The 22,213-nt window shown below is 41.5% G+C and overlaps 1 protein-coding gene across 2 annotated transcripts in view; it reads left to right on the plus strand.

Annotated features, from left to right (window-relative positions):
• Nucleotides 1–22,213, plus strand: part of CRYBG3 (crystallin beta-gamma domain containing 3) — a 117,067-nt gene that overhangs the window by 92,946 nt on the left and 1,908 nt on the right. For both annotated transcript variants that reach the window (XM_080800719.1, XM_080800720.1), the window contains 4 exons: nt 12,008–12,147; nt 14,812–14,935; nt 20,125–20,283; nt 21,528–21,687. In XM_080800719.1, coding sequence (XP_080656845.1) covers nt 12,008–12,147; nt 14,812–14,935; nt 20,125–20,283; nt 21,528–21,687 — 583 coding nt within the window. The remainder of the gene's footprint in view (nt 1–12,007; nt 12,148–14,811; nt 14,936–20,124; nt 20,284–21,527; nt 21,688–22,213) is intronic.

Genomic DNA, 22,213 nt, shown 5'->3' on the forward strand with positions numbered 1-22,213 from the left:
TCTTATCTAATAAAATGTGAGGTTTAAACAAGCTAGTACATGTGCAGCCTTTAGCTCATGGTAAGCACTCAGTACTAGAACAGCTCACAGACAATAATTAATATGTGTTATGCAACATCAAGACTACCATGAACTTGGTAGGCTAAAGGGATTTATATGTTTTTGTTTTTAATAGGCCAGACTTAAAAGATTCCAGATTAGAGTCTTACGAGAGCTTTATGAGCCTTCTGTTAAATTTGTATCATTTCACATAACTTTTTGCCAGCACACTGTTTAGTACTGCTCTGGAACAGAGTGGTATTAGAGGTATGCATTATGGTTATTTTTCTTTAATTCACTTAAGTTGTACTTAGTGTTTTCACCATGGTTCTTTTGGCAAAGATTGAGATGAAGCGATGTTATCAGGCTATACAGATATGGCTGTTATCAGTAGCTGATGGCTGAATATTTTGAAGAGTGTATGTTATACTTAGAGTCTAACCAAGTAATGTAATCCTGAGGGTACTATCAACACCTTTTCCAGATAAGTGGTGATTTGAAACTCAAAGAACTATACAGTTGCCAAAGTAAAGATCTGTAGTTTCAAGTCAAAAATTAGATTTATCCAATTATATTAAAAGTATGTACAGGGGCGCCTGGGTGGCTCAGTGGGTTAAAGCCTCTGCCTTCGGCTCAGGTCATGATCTCAGGGTCCTGGGATCGAGCCCCGCATCAGGCTCTCTGCTCAGCAGGGAGTCTGCTTCCCTTCCTCTCTCTCTCTGCTTGCCTCTCTGCCTACTTGTGATCTCTAGCTGATAAATAAAATCTTAAAAAAAAAAAAAAAGTATGTAGATGTAAATGTGGTCCTTGTAGCAGAGTACTTGTACCAGGATCTCAGAACTTCCAGTTCAGGTGGTTGACACACTTTTCAAGCCACAGAGGGAGGTAAGAATAGGGGACATATGTATTCCCCAGCCAAGCAAGTTGGAGTCAAGTGCTCCAGACAACAGAAGCCAATCAGAAATAGTATTCTATGTTACAATCACTGCTTTTAGAATCTGTTAGAGCTATAGTGTAGGAGTGAAGAACATGGCCTCTGAGGTCCTGCTCTCTGGATTCAAATGCAAGCTCTTCCACTGCTGTGTGTCACCTGGGCCTTGACTCTTCATCTGTAAAGTGAGGATAAAAATACCACCCACATCAGTGAGAACTTGTATGGATTAAAAAGTGAACAAATTCACAGTCCCCTAATCTCAGTGTATGTGGGGATTTGGGATTTTTCCCCTTTTAAATAGTGGTATGATTCACACATAGCCTTTAAGGAAATATTCCCAAAGGGTCCCAAAGGGTTTGAAATAGCCCCGCATAATTAAACTCATTCCTATTACTATAGCAAATATATTTATAGCTACACATACTGGAGAAATAGTATAAGTAGCCTCCCACTTATTCAGGTCAGGTTTTGTCACCAATTGAATTAGGGGGGAAAAATTAGTTTTAGAGCTTCTTTGGGTTCAGAATTATGGATAAGGGGTTGCGGATGCCAGAAGCTAAGCAGGGTTGGGCCTGGTTGGTGCTTGGATGGGAGGGGTCATGGGTGGATATTTGTGTGTGTGTGTGTGTGTGTGTGTGTGTGTTCTATTTTTGTTTAATAATTTTTTTTAATTTTAATAAACATATTATGTATTTTTATCCCCAGGGGTACAGGTCTTTGATCGCCAGGTTTACACATTTCACAGCACTCATCACAGCACATACCCTCCCCAATGTCCATTTCCCCACCACCCTCTCCCGTCCCGCCTCCCCCCAGCAACCCTCAGTCTGTTTTTTGAGATTGAGTCTTTTATGGTTTGTCTCCCTCCCAATCCCATCTTTTCATTTTTTTCTTTTCCTACTTCCCCCAACCCCCCCGCATTGCATCTCCACTTCCTCATATCAAAGAGATCATATGATAGTTGTCTTTCTCCGATTGACTTATTTCGCTAAGCATGATAACCCTCTAGTTCCATCCATGTCATCGCAAATGGCAAGATTTCATGTCTTTTGATGGCTGCATAGTATTCCATTGTGTATATATACCACATCTTCTTTATCCATTCATCTGTTGGTGGACATCTAGACTCTTTCCACAGTTTGGCTATTGTGGACATTGCTGCTATAAACATTTGGGTGCACGTGCCCCTTCGGAGCACCACGTTTGTATCTTTAGGATATATACCCAGTAGTGCAATTGCTGGGTCATAGGGTAGCTCTATTTTCAGTTTTTTGAGGAACCTCCACACACTTTTCCAGAGTGGTTGCACCAGCTTGCATTCCCACCAGCAGTGTAGGAGGGTTCCCCTCTCTCCGCATCCTCGCCAGCATCTGTCATTTCTTGACCAGTCAGACACATTTTGACTGGTGTGAGGTGGTATCTCATTGTGGTTTTGATTTGTATTTCCCTGGTGCCGAGTGATGTGGAGCATTTTTTCATGTGTCTGTTGGCCATCTGGATGTCTTCTTTGAAGAAATGTCTGTTCATGTCCTCTGCCCGTTTCTTGATTGGATTATTTGTTCTTTGGGTATTGAGTTTGCTAAGCTCTTTATAGATTTTGGACACTAGCGCTTTATCTGATATGTTGTTTGCAAATATCTTCTCCAATTCTGTCAGTTGTCTTTTGGTTTTGTTAACTGTTTCCTTTGCTGTGCAAAAGCTTTTGATCTTGATGAAATCCCAATAGTTCATTTTTGCCCTTGCTTCTGTTGCCTTTGGCGATGTTCCTAGGAAGAAGTAGCTGCGGTTGAGGTCAAAGAGGTTGCTGCCTGCATTCTCCTCAAGGATTTTGATAGATTCCTTTCTCACATTGAGGTCCTTCATCCATTTTGAGTCTATTTTCATGTGTGGTGTAAGGAAATAATCCAATTTCATTTTTCTGCATGTGGCTGTCCAATTTTCCCAGCACCATTTGTTGAAGAGGCTGTCTTTTTTCCATTGGACATTCTTTCTTGCTTTGTCGAAGATTAGTTGACCATAGAGTTGAGGGTCTATTTCTGGGCTTTCTATTCTGTTCCATTGATCTATGTCTGTTTTTGTGCCAGTACCAGACTGTCTTGATGATGACAGCTTTGTAATAGAGCTTGAAGTCCGGAATTGTGATGCCACCGACTTTGGCTTTCTTTTTCAATATTCCTTTGGCTATTCGAGGTCTTTTCTGGTTCCATATAAATTTTAGGATTATTTGTTCTATTTCTTTAAAAAAAATGGATGGGATTTTGATAGGGATTGCATTAAATGTATAGATTGCTTTAGGTAGAATAGACATTTTCACAATATTTGTTCTTCCAATCCATGAGCATGGAATATTTTTCCATTTCTTTGTGTCTTCCCCAATTTCTTTCATGAGTACTTTATAGTTTTCTGAGTACAGATTCTTTGCCTCTTTGGTTAGATTTATTCCTAGGTATCTTATGGTTTTGGGTGCAATTGTAAATGGGACTGACTCCTCAATTTCTCTTTCTTCTGTGTTGTTGTTAGTGTAAAGAAATGCGACTGATTTCTGTGCATTGACTTTATATCCTGACACTTTACTGAATTCCTGTACAAGTTCTAGCAGTTTTGGAGTGGAGCCGTTTGGGTTTTCCACATATAGTATCATATCATCTGCAAAGAGTGATAGTTTGACTTCTTCTTTGCCAATTTGGATGCCTTTAATTTCTTTTTGTTGTCTGATTGCTGAGGCTAGGATTTCTAGTACTATGTTGAACAGCAGTGGTGATAACGGACATCCCTGCCGTGTTCCTGACCTTAGCGGAAAAGCTTTCAGTTTTTCTCCATTGAGAATGATATTTGCGGTGGGTTTTTCATAGATGGCTTTGATAATATTGAGGTATGTGCCTTCTATCCCTGCACTTTGAAGAGTTTTAATCAGGAAGGGATGCTGCACTTCGTCAAATGCTTTTTCAGCATCTATTGAGAGTATCATATGGTTCTTGTTCTTTCTTTTATTAATGTATTGTATCACATTGATGGATTTGCGGATGTTGAACCAACCTTGCAGCCCTGGAATAAATCCCACTTGGTTGTGGTGAATAATCCTTTTAATGTACTGTTGGATCCTACTGGGCAGTATTTTAGTGAGAATTTTCGCATCTGTGTTCATCAAGGATATGGGTCTGTAATTCTCTTTTTTGGTGGGATCGTTGTCTGGTTTTGGGATCAAGATGATGCTGGCCTCATAGAATGAGTTTGGAAGTTTTCCTTCCATTTTTATTTTTTGGAACAGTTTCAGGAGAATAGGAATTAATTCTTCTTTAAATGTTTGGTAGAATTCCCCTGGAAAGCCGTCTGGTCCTGGACTTTTGTTTGTTTGGAGATTTTTGATGACTGTTTCAATCTCCTTACTGGTTATGGGTCTGTTCAGGTTATCTATTTCTTCCTGGTTCAGTTGTGGTAGTTTATATGTCTCTAGAAATGTATCCATTTCTTCCAGATTGTCAAATTTGTTGGCGTAGAGTTGCTCGTAGTATGTTCTTATAATTGTTTGTATTTCTTTGGTGTTGGTTGTGATCTCTCCTCTTTCATTCATGATTTTATTTATTTGCATCCTTTCTCTTTTCTTTTTGATAAGTCTGGCCAGGGGTTTGTCAATCTTATTAATTCTTTCAAAGAACCAGCTCCTAGATTCGTTGATTTGTTCTGTTGTTTTTTAGTTTCTATTTCATTGATTTCTGCTCTGATCTTTATGATTTCTCTTCTCCTGCTGGGTTTAGGCTTTCTTTGTTGTTCTCTCTCCAGCTTCTTTAGGTGTAGGGTTAGGTTGTGTATTTGAGACCTTTCTTGTTTCTTGAGAAAGGCTTGCACCGCTATATATTTTCCTCTCAGGACTGCCTTTGTTGTGTCCCACAGATTTTGAACCGTTGTGTTTTCATTATCATTTGTTTCCATGAATTTTTTCAATTCTTCTTTAATTTCCTGGTTGACCCATTCATTTTTTAGAAGGATGCTGTTTAGTCTCCATGTATTTGCGTTCTTTCCAAATTTCCTCTTGTGATTGAGTTCTAGCTTAAGAGCATTGTGGTCTGAAAATATGCAGGGAATGATCTCAATCTTTTGGTACCGATTGAGACCTGATTTATGACCCAGGATGTGGTCTATTCTGGAGAATGTTCCATGTGCACTAGAGAAGAATGTATATTCTGTTGCTTTGGGATGGAATGTTCTGAATATATCTGTGATGTCCATCTGGTCCAGTGTGTCATTTAAGGCCTTTATTTCCTTGTTGATCTTTTGCTTAGATGATCTGTCCATTTCAGTGAGGGGAGTGTTAAAGTCCCCTGCTATTATTGTATTACTGTCGATGTATTTCTTTGATTTTGTTATTAATTGGTTTATATAGTTGGCTGCTCCCATGTTAGGGGCATAGATATTTAAGATTGTTAGGTCTTCTTGTTGGACAGACCCTTTGAGTATGATACAGTGTCCTTCCTCTTCTCTTATTATAGTCCTTAGCTTAAAATCTAATTGTTCTGAAATAAGGATTGCCACCCCAGCTTTCTTCTGATGTCCATTAGCATGGTACATGCTAATACATGGTACATTGTTTTCCACCCCCTCATTTTAAATCTGGAGGTGTCTTTGGGTCTGTCTTGTAGGCAGCATATTGATGGGTTTTGTTTTTTTATCCATTCTGATACCCTGTGTCTTTTGATTGGGGCATTTAGCCCATTAACATTCAGGATAACTATTGAGAGATATGAATTGAGTGCCATTGTATTGCCTGTAAGGTGACTGTTACTGTATATTGTCTCTGTTTCTTTCTGATCTACTACTTTTAGGGTCTCTCTTTGCTTAGAGGACCTTTTTCAATATTTCCTGTAGAGCTGGTTTGGTGTTTGCAAATTCTTTCAGCTTTTGTTTGTCCTGGAAGCTCTTTATCTCTCCTTCTATTTTCAATGATAGCCTAGCCGGATATAGTATTCTTGGCTGCATGTTTTTCTCGTTTAGTGCTCTGAATATATCATGCCAGTTCTTTCTGGCCTGCCAGGTCTCTGTGGATAGGTCCGCTGCCAATCTAATGTTTTTACCCTTGTATGTTACCGACTTATTTTCCCGGGCTGCTCTCAGGATTTTCTCTTTGTCACTAAGACTTGTAAATTTTACTATCAGGTGACGAGGTGTGGACCTATTTTTATTGATTTTGAGGGGCCTTCTTAGCTCCTGGATTTTGATGTTTGTTCCCTTTGCCATATTAGGGAAATTCTCTCCAATAATTGTCTCCAATATACCTTCTGCTCCCCTCTCTCTTTCTTCTTCTTCTGGAATCCCAATTATTCTAATGTCGTGTCATCTTATGATGTCGCTTATCTCTCGAATTCTCTCCTTGGGGTCCAGTATTTGTTTGTCTCTTTTGCTCAGCTTCTTTATTCTCTGTCATTTGGTCTTCTATGTCACTAATTCTTTCTTCTGCCTCATTTATCCTAGCAGTGAGAGCTTCCATTTTTGATTGCACCTCATTAATAGCTTTTTTGATTTCAACTTGGTTAGATTTTAGTTCTTTTATTTCTCCAGAAAGGGCTTTTATCTCTCCGGAAAGGGTTTCTCTAATATCTTCTATGCCTTTTTCGAGCCCGTGTAGAACCTTGAGAATTGTCATTCTGAACTCTAGATCTGTCATGTTACCAATGTCCGTATTGATTAGGTCTCCAGCCTTCGGTACGGCCTCTTGTTTTTTTTTTTTTTTTTGAGGTGAGTTTTTCCGCCTTGTCATTTTGTCCAGATAAGATTTGCTTTCTCCTGCTGTGGAATTCCGCTGTTATTGATGAGTGACGTTGGTTTTGAATGGGTTTCTTGTTGATCTGCTGGGGGAGGGGCCTGTTGTAGTGATTCTCAAGTGTCTTTGCCGCAGGCGGAGTTGCACTGCCCTTGCCAGGGGCCAGGCTAAGTAATCCGCTCGGGTTCGCTTTTGCAAGCTTTTGTTCCCTGAGCGCTTTCCGTAGAGTCCGGAGGACAGGAATGAAGATGGCGGCCTCCCAATCTCTGGGCCCAGAGGAGCTGAGAGCTTGGGGTTTCGCTCCTCAGTGCGCCCTAGAGAAAAGCGCCCAGTCGCCCCGCCTCCCTGGCCTGTGGTCGCGCCTTGAGGAAAGCAGTCAATTGCTGGAACCTGGAGAAAAGCTCCCGGTCGCTTCTGTCTCCGTGGCCTCCGGCCGTGCTCCGAGCCCACCCAGCCTGCGACCGGCACAAGGTAACCCCAGGCTGAGAGCTCACTTCCTCGGTTTTGTCGCTGTAGCCGGCTTCCCCGCTCTAATACCTGCGAGCTCTGCGGCACTCAGACACCCCCAGTCCTTCTGTGACCCCGCGGGACCTGGGGTTATGCTGACCCCGCCTGGGTTTCCCCCCGGTTTAGCCTCTGGAGCGATGTCTCCCAGTGGAGCCGACTTTTAAAAGTCCCGATTTTGTGCTCCGTTGCTCCGCCGCTTGCCGGGAGCCGGCCCCTCCCCCCGGGGTCTATCTTCCCGTCACTTTGGATTCACTTCTCCGCAGGTCCTACCTTTCAGAAAGTGATCGATTTTCTGTTTCTAGAATTGTTGCTCTTCTTCTCTTCGATTTCCCGTTGGATTTGTAGGTGTTCACAATGGTTAGATAAGCTATCTAGCTGATCTCCTGCTACCCGATGTTGTCTCAGCCTGCTACTTCTCTGCCATCTTGACTCCTCTCCATGGGTGGATATTTTTATATATAATGCCTGGCATACAGGAAGGTGCTATATATCTTAGTTATTACTGGTATTGTCATTTAAAATGTATTTTACTTGATGGGATGATGAGGGATGTGTAGGTTTTTTTTTTTTTATTAAAAGTTCTTTTATACAATTTGTTCAAGTATTCCTTTTCTTTCTTAACTATGTCCTCTTTTTAGTAAAGATGTCTGGTCTTTGCCTGGCTTAGACTTGACCCAGCAGGAATGTCCTGTTACTGCTGACACCTAAGAAGAGCTTTTGGCCCCAAATGGTGGGCTGTCTTTTAAGTTAACATGGACAGAGGCCAAGACATTTGTAGAGCTCAGATTGTAGTTAAGTTCTGGTGTTTCCTATTATCCTTGCAAAGTTCAGCTTATTCTATAGTTTGCAGTTTTGAAGACTATTAATAGTTTATATTCCTACTTTCATGTCTGAAAAATGTATCAGAAACAAATGTGATTTTTAAGATAGGTCTTCAGGGTTCTTTATTTCTGACTGATGACCTGCCAGTCCCCCTCCATCATCCTGTCCACATTAGCACTTACATTGACCTTCCTAACCTTTATGTACATTTTTAAATCAAGGGCATTTATAAATTTAAGTATATTTTATAAATTAAAACCACTTAAATTTAAACAATTTAATCAGAGAAGGATCAAGTTAAATAATTCAAAATTCACATATAATGTGAATAATGTGTGATCAAGTTAAAGCTCAGGAGCTTATGTGTGAATTTTGATTGTCCACCATCAGTCACCAGTTCTAGTGGGTAATTTAGAGTCTGATGTTAGCTACATTTCTACATTTCTAACCTGCTGTTCTGGACTCCGATAAGGATATTTCCTCTATAAGCTCTTGGGATGCTTCCAATTTTGATTTTATAGGTAGCAGAGGAGGTGCCGAATCTTGTCTGTGGTCTTTCAGTGACTAGAGATGAATGTCTATTCCTGACCTAGTTTATGGTGTTTACTGAAGGAAGATCAATGCTTCTGGGCAGCCCATTTATGCCTGCCTTATTGTCTCACTTCACACAGTGACTGGTACATTCTTTTCCAGTATCCTCTAATCCCTAAATCTGTATTGTCCATTACCACAGCACGAGCCACATGTGGTTATTTACTATTTATATCTGTAATATTTATATTTAATATTTAGTTCAATAAAGTAAACAAGTTCAGTCCCGTGGCCACACACACAAGCCACATTTCACATGATCAGTAGCCACATGTGGAAGAGCGCAGATACGCAACCTTTCTCTCACTGCAGATGGTTCCATTGGACACCACTTCAGACCTTCCCTAGTCAGCAGGGAACCTTCGCCACAGAATGTAAAGAGGAAATGACTCACCTATTTAAAAACCTGGACATTCCTTTGGCATTCTTTTTCTATCTTTCCTTGTATTTCATCCTTTCAAAGTGCTCTTTTCCCTCATGGACTGATTCTAGTCAGAGGTTCTGAACTGATGGGAAACAGTGGGCTGGACCACTCTCTTCTTCCGTAGTACCATCCCTCTTGTCTTGCAGTAGTCAGCCCCTGTCACCTTCCACTGTGCCTGCAAACATGGGCCTGAGCCACTAGCCCATTTCCCTCCTTCTCTTCACCAAAGGTCTCTGAAAAATAGCCTGTGCACCCCATCTACGATTCTTACAGCCTAGATTCCACTCTCCTCTCCTCCGCGCCACTCAGAATTTTCTTACAGGTTTCGAGCTGCCTCCTGATCGCCAGACTGTGGCAGCCTCGTCACAGCCACCCTCTTCCTCACCATGGGAGAATTTGACACTGTGGACAACTCTTCCTCATCCTTCCCTTTCCCCTTGTCTTCTGGAGTGTTTTGTCTTTGGGCTTTCCTCTGCTAGTACACTTGCGCCCCCTCACAGGTCTGTCCTCCTCCATATCCCGCCCCCCCCCACCCCCCGCTAGTGTTTCCCAGCTGTGGGGAGTTGCCATACTTACCATGCCTACATTGGATTTGTTTTCCTGACCTCCAGATCAAATAGTCCAGTGTTTGGTAGACACTTCTGTTCGGATTATCCTGTGTCTACCTCAGCATTAAAACATTCAGTCCTAAATAGAAGTTCTTAGCTTCTGGGTACATTTTGCCTCCAGATTTCCTCATATATAATAAATTACACCACCATGCCCCAGCCACATCTTTTCGCATCTTTTTCTGTATTTATTCCTTCCATAAGTTTGCCTTATTCTATCTATTTTATCACTGTGATGGTTTTTCTGGGCATCCCTTATTCACCTGTCCTAACCTTCCAGCAGCCTCCCCCACCAAAACACACTAGTAGGTCTGGCCCTCTTTTTCTTTGGACTAGAGTATTTTCCCCATATACTTCCATTTATTCCATTCTTTATTCTTCACTCATGTTGTTGTCTGATTTCTTGAAGTCCATTTAAAGAAAAATACACACAAAAAACCAAACGTGCAAAATGTACATTAATAATCACCAACTTAAATTTCTGAATGCATATATTTCTATGGTTCAAAAATCAAAAAGTACAAAAGGCATGTAGTCAAAACTTCAGCTCTCACTTGTGTCTTTTATCTTCTCAGATCCTAGTCTCCTGACAGGTAGTCATGGAGTAGTTTCATGGGGTTTTTTTGTTTGTTTGTTTTAAAAAATTGTTCATGTATATACATTCGGATTATGTGTATACATGTGCATGAGTTTCTACAAAGTGGAAGCATAAGAAGTACATCCTTCCACACTGCTCTTCACTGTGTATTCGCCTCTAAAGAATGTGTTTTGGAGATCTTTCATAAAGATCTCCTCGTTCTTTTTTACAACCATATCTCTCTATGAAAGTACCATAACTTATCTAGCCAGTCTCCTTTTGATAGACAATTAAGTCATTTCCCATCCTTTGTTATTCCAAACAGTGCAGCAAAGAATAAGGCTTTCATAATTCACTTTGCTCTTAGTTGTTTATTTACAGTTCTTTGAACATCCACAGTCCCTGCCACCAGTGCTCTGCTTCTCATGTACCAGCCCACTCTTAGGTCCCCATCCAAGAGCCTTCAAGGACTCCCTGTTGGCAGTAGATCCGTCTCTGCCCTGTCAGTGGCAAGGAGAAGCAGACAATTCAATATCCATAGCAAACAGTGAGGGCACCTGACACACTTTTCTGTCGGACTCAATCTGGACAAGTGGGTCTATTTGCCTTTCCCTTAACATGTTTCTCTGTGCATTTGTCTCCCTTCCTTTGTATAGAGTGCCTTCCCTCCATTCTCTCTGGGCCTGTGCAAACCCACTGCCTCCTTGAAGACCGAACTCACATACCACAGCATCCACATCCATGGAGCTTCCTCGATTCCTGCTCCCTTTTGCTAAAAAGAATCTAGTCTTCTAGATTCTGAGTACTCTCAGGGCATATCCTTTTCTACCCTGGATTCCATTTCAGTGTCTGTGCAGTTCTCCTAACTTAGTTATTAATGCCCCGAACACAAGGAACAGCACCTTGCTTTGTCCTCTCATACCTGAAAAGCCTTCTAGTGTGGTGCCATGCATAGACCAATGAATGGAAAAGAGCCAAGTTGATTGTGTTCTTTGACACAAGAGGTTGAGAAATACTAACTTCTTTTTTTTTTTTTAAAGATTTTATTTATTTATTTGACAGAGATCACAAGTAGGCAGAGAGGCAGGCTGAGAGAGAGGAGGAAGCAGGCTCCCTGCTGTGCAGACAGCCTGATGCGGGGCTTGATCCCAGGACCCTGGGACCGTGACCTGAGCTGAAGGCAGAGGCTTTAACCCACTGAGCACCCAGGTGCCCCAAGAAATACTAACTTCTAATGTAAAAAGCAGTCCTGTCCCTGGGCATTCTGGCTTTTTTTTTTTTTTTTGCTGTAAATTAAAAATGTCTTTTTCTTCCTCCTGGGAATGTTTTTAAGAATCTAGAGTCACCAAGTGTTGCACTGTCACTGACAGCTACTGTGGCCTTCTGGGGAAACCAGGGCGCCATTCCATCCCATATTTATTCTGTTACCAGCTGTGAGCACTGGCAGGACCACGATGTCCATATCACAGCACAACCAGACCTTAACTGGAACCAAATGTCCATTTTCATTATGAAATTAAGATTGCTTTTCTAGAACTTTAATTTTAATTTACTAAAGAAGTGAACAAATATTATGAATAGGATTTAATCTCACCAGTGCAGTTTTGACTGTAACGTCATTAGAGGGTAGACCAGTGGACTGTTTGCATTCAAGGACACAGTGGACCCAGGACACTGGGTGGGCTGCCTCGGAGGTCACTGAAATGGGGTCACCATGTACGTTGATGCTTGCACTTTTTTGTGATCTTAGGTTTTTGAAGAACCCTCCATTAGCCTTTTTGCTCTGGAACATTGTGAGGGAAGAGAGCTGCATCTAGAAGATGCTGTGAACTCCGTTCTGAACAAGGACCTGCACTTCTACACCCAGTCCGTCTGGGTAAAAAGTGGACTGTAAGTATGGGACGGTGCTTGGCCTGGTTCGGTCACTGTCTTAGGAGAGAGTTGCACAGTTGCTTTTGATTTGCCCACTGCTGCTGTTGTGTGATCTGAAGATACTGCTACTCCTTTACTCTCTCACTGTAATAATGATAGTTTCTGTTCCAAGAAGATGAGACTGTGGACCAGGTCCAGTATGTAGTGGCACGCGGTGGTCTCAAGAGAAGGGCCCTTCAGGGGAGAAGGGTGGCTGTATGCTCGGAGCCTGCTTCTTAGTGTAGGTTGACCAGATGACCTTAACCAGTTGAGCCCACTTCCCTTTCAGGACATATGTAATGAAATCAGTAACCTCTTTGGTTGACACCATTGCCTGCCTAAGACAACTATTTGTAAGACTCTTAGTGTTTTGTTGTCTTTTGATTTGGCATCTTGTTTGCTCTAGAACTTTGTTCCAGGTACTTATCTTCACACTGAAGATCCTGGTGGACCCGGCCCACCCACCAGTGTTGCTGTTCATATAGGTTGTCAGGGTGCATCCGGGGTGTGTGGGGCCTGCACTTACACAATTTGGGAGATAGCTTTACAAAGATATGAACAATTATGGTTACATAAATTAGGTATGAACTTGCATATTTATTTAGAACAAAAATGGCAAAGGCCTGCCAGTGAGAGGCCTTGAGGTGAAGGCTGGAAGGCCTCCTGGGGGATCTGCCTCTCAGGGCATTTCTGGAGTGTGGGCACGGAAGCCGCCCCTCCTCCCCTACTGTTGCTGTTTGGGTACCAGAAGTCAGCTTAAAGAAAACACATAGCTCACGAAGATTAATGTAAAGATGATTGTTTTTATTTCTTATGACTTTTAAATTGTGTGATAATCAACTCTGCTTATATAAATATTTGGGGATAACATAGCCAAGAATATAAATTGATTTGAAAAATAAGTCAACTATTATAATAAATGGCTTTTGAATTATTCACATGTATAGCAATTTTTCTTCAAAGCATTTGACATTGGTGTTTCTTAAATGTAAATTGACTCACTGTCTCTAAGCATAATAATCCCCATACTATATACCAGTACATTATTTACCACTGAACTAAGTCTGTTGGAATTGAAAGCTACATCCCTGTGATACAGGACTTGCACAGCATTTTTATACTTTTCTTTATACTCCTACATGGAACTGATAATTACTGACTCACTTGGTATAATTTCTTACCAACTTATTTCAGTCTTTTGTAGAAAACTGGCACTTTTTTACCTTGACTTTATTTCTTCTCCTTAGCTTATTATCCACCTACTCTCCCTGTTCTGGATTCTCGGTAAGAGAATGGGAACACAGTAAGGAATAGGGAAGGCTGTCGAAAGATTTTCTTAGGCTACAGATGGCTTAGAATACGACAGTGCACAGCCAGCTACCCTCAGTGACGTTTTGTTTTGTTTAATCCCCATATTATTGCACATCTCTGATTTGTGATTATAATAACAGTCAAGCTTTAATGCCTTTTGGTTGTGGAATTTGCTGAGATTAATATAGAGAGAGGTGCAATTTATAAAGTCTTGCCTAGGTTTTATAACTGAAATTCCCCTGCCTATTTAAAAAGTCTACACAGCTGGGGAGATAGATAAGCATTTCCATGGTCACGCTGTCCTGACTCTGCACCAGTCTGATGGCTTAGATTTGTGTAGGCAAGAAGGGGTAGAGGGAAGGTCATCTGTCCTATCATCCATCTGTGAAAAACCAGGCCAAGCCTGATCTTAACTGTGGGGGCAGGGTGCTCTTTCTCAACCAAGCAAGGTAGCCACCCTGTCTTCCACACTTAAGTTCCGAAAGCACTGTTTGTGGTGACCTGGAGTCCTGAGAATTAGATCTTCTTGGTAGTCCCAGCTTACTCCCCTTCGCTATTCAGCTTGATAACCACCTACATCAGGGCTCAGCAAACTTTCTCTGGAAGGGACCAGATGGCATTTTTGGTCTGTTGGCCCTCCCATCTCCCTCACGACTATTCGGGGCGATGCTGTGGGGCGGATGCAGCTGGTGTCAGTCAGTAAAGGAACGGGCACGGCTGCATGCCCCAGAGGTCTCAAGACTCGCCTCAGGGCCATGTAGGCTTCTATGTGCTCTCACTTGGCCCAAGTGGAAGGCCCCAGGGGTATTGATTTGCAAAAGCTCTTGGGCCTTGAAGCAAGACAGGGGATTTCTGTGGATCATTTGAAGCTGTCCCTGGTGGCCTTGGGGAAATTATAGGAGGAGGTGTGTCTGAGTGGGCTCTGAAGCCCCTAGAAGGGGCCCTGGAGCGCAGGGGAGGACGCAGCCAGGCGTGGGAGCAGGAACTAGTGCTGTGTAACTGGAAACAGTGAGAGGCTATGGTCTGTCTTTGAAGGTTGAACAGTTATGAAAAAAGACAATATTATCAAAGAAACACAGAATTTTAGACCTGGTGGGAACCTTGTTTTAGCAGGTTAGAAACCAGAATCCTAGTTGGAATGCAAATCTTTTGAGCCCCCAGTGCAGTGGGCTTTCACCTAGTCCTTCCTGCCTTTCCATTATACTTTTTTTCCCTTAAAAATCTATAAGCCTAGAAGTTTTAAAGAATGAATCTTGTATAAAAGAAGGTATTTTTGACAAGGTTTTGTGTTTTATTTTTAAGTACCCTAATTTTTTTCCTGCTCTCATATAGGTGGATAGCTTATGAAGGATCCAATTTCTTAGGGAGACAAATCTTACTTGAGCCTAATGAGATCCCCAACTGGACAGCATTCAGTGGATGGAAAACAATTGGTTCCCTCCGTCCTATGAAGCAGGTAAGGAGAAAAAAAAAAAAAAAAAAAAAAAAAACAACAACAAAAACCCATAAGACCCAAAATAGCTTGATTTTTTTTAGTAGAAATGTCATGAACCATAGCAACTGAAATATTGATCATTTAGTTTGACGTTTATGTTACAGGGGCTCCAATTAGGATGAGGAATCTTAGAGACATTAACCAGTTTGTTAAGTTGTATCTAAGGTCAGTGTTGGATTTTAGCTTTGAATCCAAAGTCTTACTGACCCTACTGACTTTTCATGGAAAAATGAGCAGCATAAGCTCTGTGGGAAGCAAAGAAAACAATGAACTCTGAGTCTGCCCTAGTTCTACTTTCTAAGTATTGGGACTTTTTCCCTCTATTTATGTAAAACTCGGGATAAATCTTGGTATTTATGACACACCTACTGCTTGTTGGTCTTCTGTTCAAAAGCTTCCTCTATCCTTTGGGATATGAGCTGATCTTCTCAATGTGCCTGTGTACTATGGCCCCCTTGCTTCTCCAGCCTGTTCCCTCACTGGTCTCCTCCTCACTCAGATGGGGCCGTGACACAGCCACCAACGTGCAAATTGCTTTCCTGCTCAGGTTCTTTACACAGGGCGTGCCCTCTGTCTAGAAGTTTCTTCCCTCCTTCTTTGCATGGCTAATTCTACTCATCTCTGTGTCCCATCTTCCAGGATGCCTCTTTCACCCTCTCTCCTAGTCTGAATTAGATCCTAAAAGACCTGGTTCTTTTCCTACAAAGATGAGGCATGAAGTCTGTAACCACACAGTTGTGGTTGGACAGGGCATGTTCTTACTCTACCACATGCCCGGGAAGGCAGGGGCTGTGCATGTTTTGCTTGTAGTTCTACCCCTAGTATCTGGCACAGTGTCTGGCACATTGTAAGAGTTCAGGGACTGTTTAATGGAGGAACAAAGGAATATATGGATGGAGGGATGTTTGACATGAAGCTAAGAATTGTGGAAGATTTAAGGAATAGACATGATCTCTGCTTTACTGGAACTTTTATGTGTTCGTTGGGTAAAACAAGTCCAACTCAAAATGGTACCATAAAATGCAAAACAGTGTATAGCCATCAAAAAGCTACAGGCAATGCCTGGTTTACAGAAAGGGAGTATGAGCATGTACGGAGTGGTGGAAGGTTTCACAGAAGGTGAGAAACCCAAGCCTGGCTGTTGCGTGCAGGAGTCTGTGGATACACCATTTGAAGCCTAATTAGAAACATTTCTCACTTGATGTCAACAGCCCTTTAAGGTAGGAGTTGTTATTCCCATTTTCCAGATGGGAAAATCGGGGTCAGAGAGGTAAAGCAAATAGGCAAAAGACATCCAAGTGTCAGAACCAGGACTTGAACACAGATTTATCTTCTAAACTTTGTGTGAGCAACCACACCCTACTTTCCTCCAAAACAAGATCAGTATTTGCAGAGTGGCACCATATATTGCAGGCCCCAAGCTGAGGGTAGCAGAGTGGATGTAAGTGCTGAGGCTCTGACGTGCATATTGGACATATTAAGTGTTAAATAAATAGTAGCCAATAAAAAATTAACCTAATTGGTCCTGCTGCCCTCCTCTCTTTCTCACATGCACACACACGTGCACCATGCTCATTCCTACCCCTCTCTGGTTCTGTTGGTTCAAATCCTAGCTCTGCCACTTGTAAGCAGTGTGAGTCTGGGTGAGGAATCCAATTCCTCTGGTGAAATAGTGATCACACTGCTTACCTCTCAGTATTGCTTTGAACATTGACTAAGAAAAATGTATACAAATAGTCTGACACAACATCTGGCTTATATTATTACTGTGGTAACAGTAACTTATTTTGAAAGTTCATTATTCATAGTGTCCCTTGAGAGAATCAAAGATGCTCTTCTGAGGGTGCTAAGGTTTAGCAGGCTTTCCTGGCAGAGGCTATGGTGTGGGATTTCCTGACCCTCACATATTGCTTACTCCTCACTCCTGTCACATGGGATGAGGGGTAATCACACTGAAAAGCCCTGGGGAAAAGCAAGGCCGAAGTGGGAATTCAGTTTAGCTTTTATCAGCTATATAATAATGCCTAATCCTATGTTGCTAGGAACTCTACAAGCCAAGCTGGATGCTGAGATGATTCTCCTCACTTCTGAAAGGTGGTTTTTGTTTTTTTTTTAATTTCTTTTCAGTGTTCCAGCATTCGTTTTTTATGCATCTCACCCAGTGCTCCATGCAATATGTGCCCTCCACAGTATCCACCACCAGGCTCACCCAACCTCCCTCCTCCGCCCCTCCAAAACCTTCAGTTAGTTCCTCAGAGTCCACAGTCTCTCATGGTTCGTCTCCCCCTCCAATTTCCCCAACTCCCTTCTCCTCTCCATCTTCCCATGTCCTCCATGATATTCCTTATGCTCCACAAATAAGCAAAACCATATGATAATTGACTCTCTCTGCTTGACTTATTTCACTCAGCATAATCTCTTCCAGTCCCGGCCATGTTGATACAAAAGTTGGGTATTCATCCTTTCTGATGGAGGCATAATACTCCATTGTATATACGGACGATATCTTCTTTATCCATTTGTCTGTTGAAGGGCGTCTTGGTTCTTTCCACAGTTTGGCGACTGTGGCCATTGCTGCTATGAACACTGGGGTACAGATGGCCCTTCTTTTCACCACATCTGTATCTTTGGGGTAAATACCCAGTAGTGCAATTGCAGGATCATAGGGAAGCTCTATTTTTAATTTCTTAAGGAATCTCCACACTGTTTTCCAAAGTGGCTGTACCAACTTGCATTCCCACCAACAGTATAAGAGGGTTCCCCTTTCTCCACATCCTCTCCAACACGTTGTTTACTGTCTTGTTGATTTTGGCCATTCTAACTGGTATAAAGTGGTATCTCAATGTGGTTTTGACTTGAATCTCCCTGATGGCTAGTGATGATGAACATTTTTTCATGTGTCTGTTAGCCATTTGTATATCTTCATTGAAGAAGTGTCTGTTCATGTCTTCTGCCCATTTTTTGACATTATTATCTGTTTTGTGGTTCCTTGCTGGGGAAGGATGTCTCTGAGATTGTTCAGGGTCCTGCGATAAAGGAGAACTAGAAAAATAGCTTCTAAGTTTATGTAAAAGTTTTTTTGGCCATTAACATTGTGCTATTCTTCATTATGCTTTAGAAACCATCTGATTCATATTCTGGTTTAACATTTTATTTTAAAATAATATTTTTATAGGTTATTTTGCCTTTGCTTATTTAGGCCACAGCTTTAAGACCCAGCAAAGGAATTCTGGGCTTCTAAAAGGGTACTATGGGTCATTTTCTTTTTGGTAAGGCTGCTGGTACTGCTGTAGTTCATATTCTTGTTTGAAAATCAGTAATAATTAAAATGCGATCCTCTTTGAGTTTGGGAATTAGGGAGTCACTAAGGCACTTATAATGCAAACCAGTATTTTACAGTATAATTACAGAAGAGTCAGACTACAAGTGTATAATAAGGGTAATTAGTACTTTACTTGAGTTAATTGATTAAAACTGTGATGTTTGGTCCTAATATAATTGGAACTCTGTCCTCTGTGAAGGTCACACCTGTTTTCTTCTACATATAAGGTAAGGAAACTAATAAAGATGTACTGAAGCCTCAAGAAATTAATAATTGCAGTGGGAGACTTACTGAATTATATAGATGTATTATCAGTCACAGATATTTAAGTACATTACTGTTGCATTATGAATGTGGAAGTAGTGCTCTGAAAACATTTAAAACATTTTGCCTAGTAGAGGTTTTTTTACCTGCTTTAAATTACCAGATAAAAATTTGTCCCAGAATGTCTATTTCCATAGAAATAAGGAAAAAATTCACATAGCAGCAGTGCACCAAAATTCAACTGGCTTCCTGTTGATCTCAGGTTTAGAGCGTAGAATATGGTGGGCTTACCATGTTACATTGTTGCATTTCCCTAACACATTTCTCAGAGTGAAAGTGCTTCCTTAGTAAATAGTTTGTTATTTAGCCAAGTTCCCCCTAGGATGCCAACATATGACCCAAGGTGGGGATGTTGAATATCCCGTCTTTTAATTCATCAAGACTGGAAGCTTAAGGCCAAAAGAATGGTCTCTGGGGAGTTTCCATCCTGTGTGATGTCCTTTCATTATCTGACTTAATTGACACTGCCACCTTTGGACTTGGTCTCTTATTCCCTGTGTCTGAGGGTAACTAGTATATTTCAGCAAACTTTATTCAGAGCATCCTGCTTAAGAGGGATGGTTTTGGTGCAGGCTGACCCAGCTTCTCCACATCTGTGGTAACTTTGTAAAATTCAGATTATAATTGGACTGTGTGTGTGTGTGTGTGTGTGTGTGTTTTGGGGTGCTGAAACCCGGGAACGATAATTGGACTTTCTTAAAGGGTTCTTCTGGTTATTAACTTAGATAATACAATGGCCCAGAAAGTATTTAACACACTGCTTGACATACACTAAGCTCTCAATAAATATTAACTATTATCCTTAGAGGCAAGTCCTAGATTTAATATTTTATTGGAAAACTTTGGGTCTATATTCCAGGCCCAGGGGATTAAGTTGTTACCCAATATTTGAATACTTACATAGTGATTAAACATGCATGGTCTCTTCCCTTGAATTAGTGTAAAGGTCCACAAAGTATAAAGGTAAAGAGACATTACCACAGCTGCTCAGGCCCTCAGCTTCACCTGGGTTTTTCAAGACCTCCCAGAGCAGGCATTTGGCACTTAACCATAGCTCAAATGGTATGTGTGATTACTGCAGCATTGGCTAGGTTGCTGTGAGAGCCTTGCAGGTGGGCTGTACCTTGCCTTCCTGCTTGGGGTCCTCTCCCACCCCCAGCACAGCTAGGACACAGTGGTTCCTGAATGAAACCCAGCAAGTCTGGAACACTGCACCACCCCTTGCCATGTGGCATTCAGTAGATGAAACTATTACCTTTTCCCCTTCCAGAAGGGCATTTTTCAGAAAAGTAGAATAGAGATTATTGTACAACTTAATCTATGTGTTCAGTGGTCTAAGGCCTATCAATAGAAAAATAGCAATTCACACATACTGGCTAAAGGGAGGAGGAGTGAAAGTGTGTAAGCTAGATCCCCTTACTCCTTGCCTCTAAGTTTGCCTTCTATGAAACCTGATTTCCAGGTTCACAAGTCCTTCTAAATGGCTGTTTCTCCCCTGTCCTAGCCTGCAGTGTACATCAGGATAAAGAACCGGGCCCAGGATGAGTATCTGACAGTCACTGGCAATGTTGCCGACACAAGGGCCACCTCCGTGTGCGTTTCTCCCTACAGCGGGAAGACAACTCAGATCTGGCACTATTGCCGAGGACTCTTTAAATCTAAGGTAAGCAGGCACCCCACGAACTCTGTACCCCACCTTTTGGCCTTTGATTTTTTTTTTGGAAACCAGAATCTTGCCTAATCAAATGGTATTATAAAATAATGCAACTTCCTAGAAACACTCTGTTGCTTGATTATATCAATATTGCCACGTAAGGGTACCTGGGTGGCTCAGTCTTTAATTAAGCATCTGCCTTCAGCTCAGTTCATGATTCCAGGGTCCTGGGATCAAGGCTCACGTCAGGCTCCCTGCTCTGGCGGGAAGCCTGCTTCTCCCTCTCCCACTCCCCCTGCTTGTGTCCCCTCTCTTGCTGCATCGCTCTCTGTCAAATAAAACAAACAAACAAATTAAAAAAACCCTGCCATATTATTAAAGCTTTTAACTGAGAATGTTAGAAAATTCATCTAGAAAATTCAATTTCTGTTTCAAAGTAAAAACTAAGGTTATCACATACTATGGCTTTGCTTAAATGACGCTTTAAAACCAGTGACAACTAACTGGATCCAACTGGCCATTGTGCTCTTTCTTGTGACACATTCCTTTCTCTGTGGTCCAGATAAAGTCAGCTGTTTGTGATCCTAAACATCTTGAAACTTTCACTTTCACACTACCTAGTGAAGTAGGAGTATAGAAGTTGTTACTAAAAAGCTTAGAAAATAAAGTTTACATTTCTTTATAATGCTTCCATTACATCTGATGTTCTGGGAAAAGAACACCAGTTTTATTATGTCACCAATGGACTTTCTCCTTTTGGTCTCATCAACACAAATGAAAAGCACTTCAAAGTAATTATTATATGGCTATCTGGCACATCATCCAATGCTTTTATAAGAAAACCACACTCAGGGATGCCTGCATGGCTCAGTCAGTTAAGCATCTGACTCTTGATTTCAGCTCAGGTCTTGAACTCAGGGTCGTGAGTTCAAGCCCCATTGGGTGTGGAGCCTGCTTAAAAAAAAAAAAAAAAAAAAGAAACCAAGGTCCACCTGATACATTTATGCTAACAGAGACTTAATATTTAATTGTAATTCAGCAAACCTTCATTGACCATCTGACCATCTGTTGCCAGATGCACCTCTACTTCCATGGGTCTATATCTGTACCTATAGCCCTAAAGACAACTTAAGCAGTTGGTGAAATTGTAACTATGCTGGATAGTCTTCTCTTTTAGATCAGAGCGTGTAAAGGGACCCAGTTCACTTGACTGGAGCTAACACAGTACCACCAATCTGCTTTCTAACCTTTAGGCCAGTGACACATGCCTCGATGTGATTGGAGGCCGGGACACCCCTGGGGCTAAAGTGGCTCTGTGGACCGAACACGGACAGTTCCGGCAAAAGTGGAGGCTGAACAGAAATGGCACCATCAGCTCCTATCTCAGCGATCAACTTGTCCTGGATGTTAAAGGTGGGCCTTTGAAGAAATCCAAAATTTTGTGTCCCTGAGTAGATTTTAAATTCCAAAACTCCTCCTCCTGGGTAAAAGAAATCCTGATGCACAAAAGAAATACTAATTCATTTCTACTTACTCTTGAAAAAAGATACGCTATTTTAACAAACAAAATAATCAGTGACTTGGATCAAGCAGGAAAAGCCTAAGGACAAAATCTGAGGTTTTTTTCATTAGGACAGTTGTAAAATTCTCATTTGGTACATGATCTTTGAGAACAATTCTAAAATTAAAGCTTCATCAGCCATAAAATGTCTCATTTCTTAAAAATCTCTTTTTGCCATGAATTGCTGTAGTCCTTAAAAGCCCTCACTTAAAATTGATGGTAGGTATCATTTAAACTTGGTTTGGAATTGAGCAAGGTCTGGGCTATTGCTTTAATTGGCTTAGTCACAGCCACTGTCCTTGTGGAAACAGAAACAGTGCCTGACATTCAGGCCGAGCTCTGCTCTCTCCATGCACTTTGCTCTCCAGCATTGCATTG

This window comes from Martes martes (assembly GCF_963455335.1).
Source record: "Martes martes genome assembly, chromosome: 1".
Classification (NCBI taxonomy): domain Eukaryota; kingdom Metazoa; phylum Chordata; class Mammalia; order Carnivora; family Mustelidae; genus Martes; species Martes martes.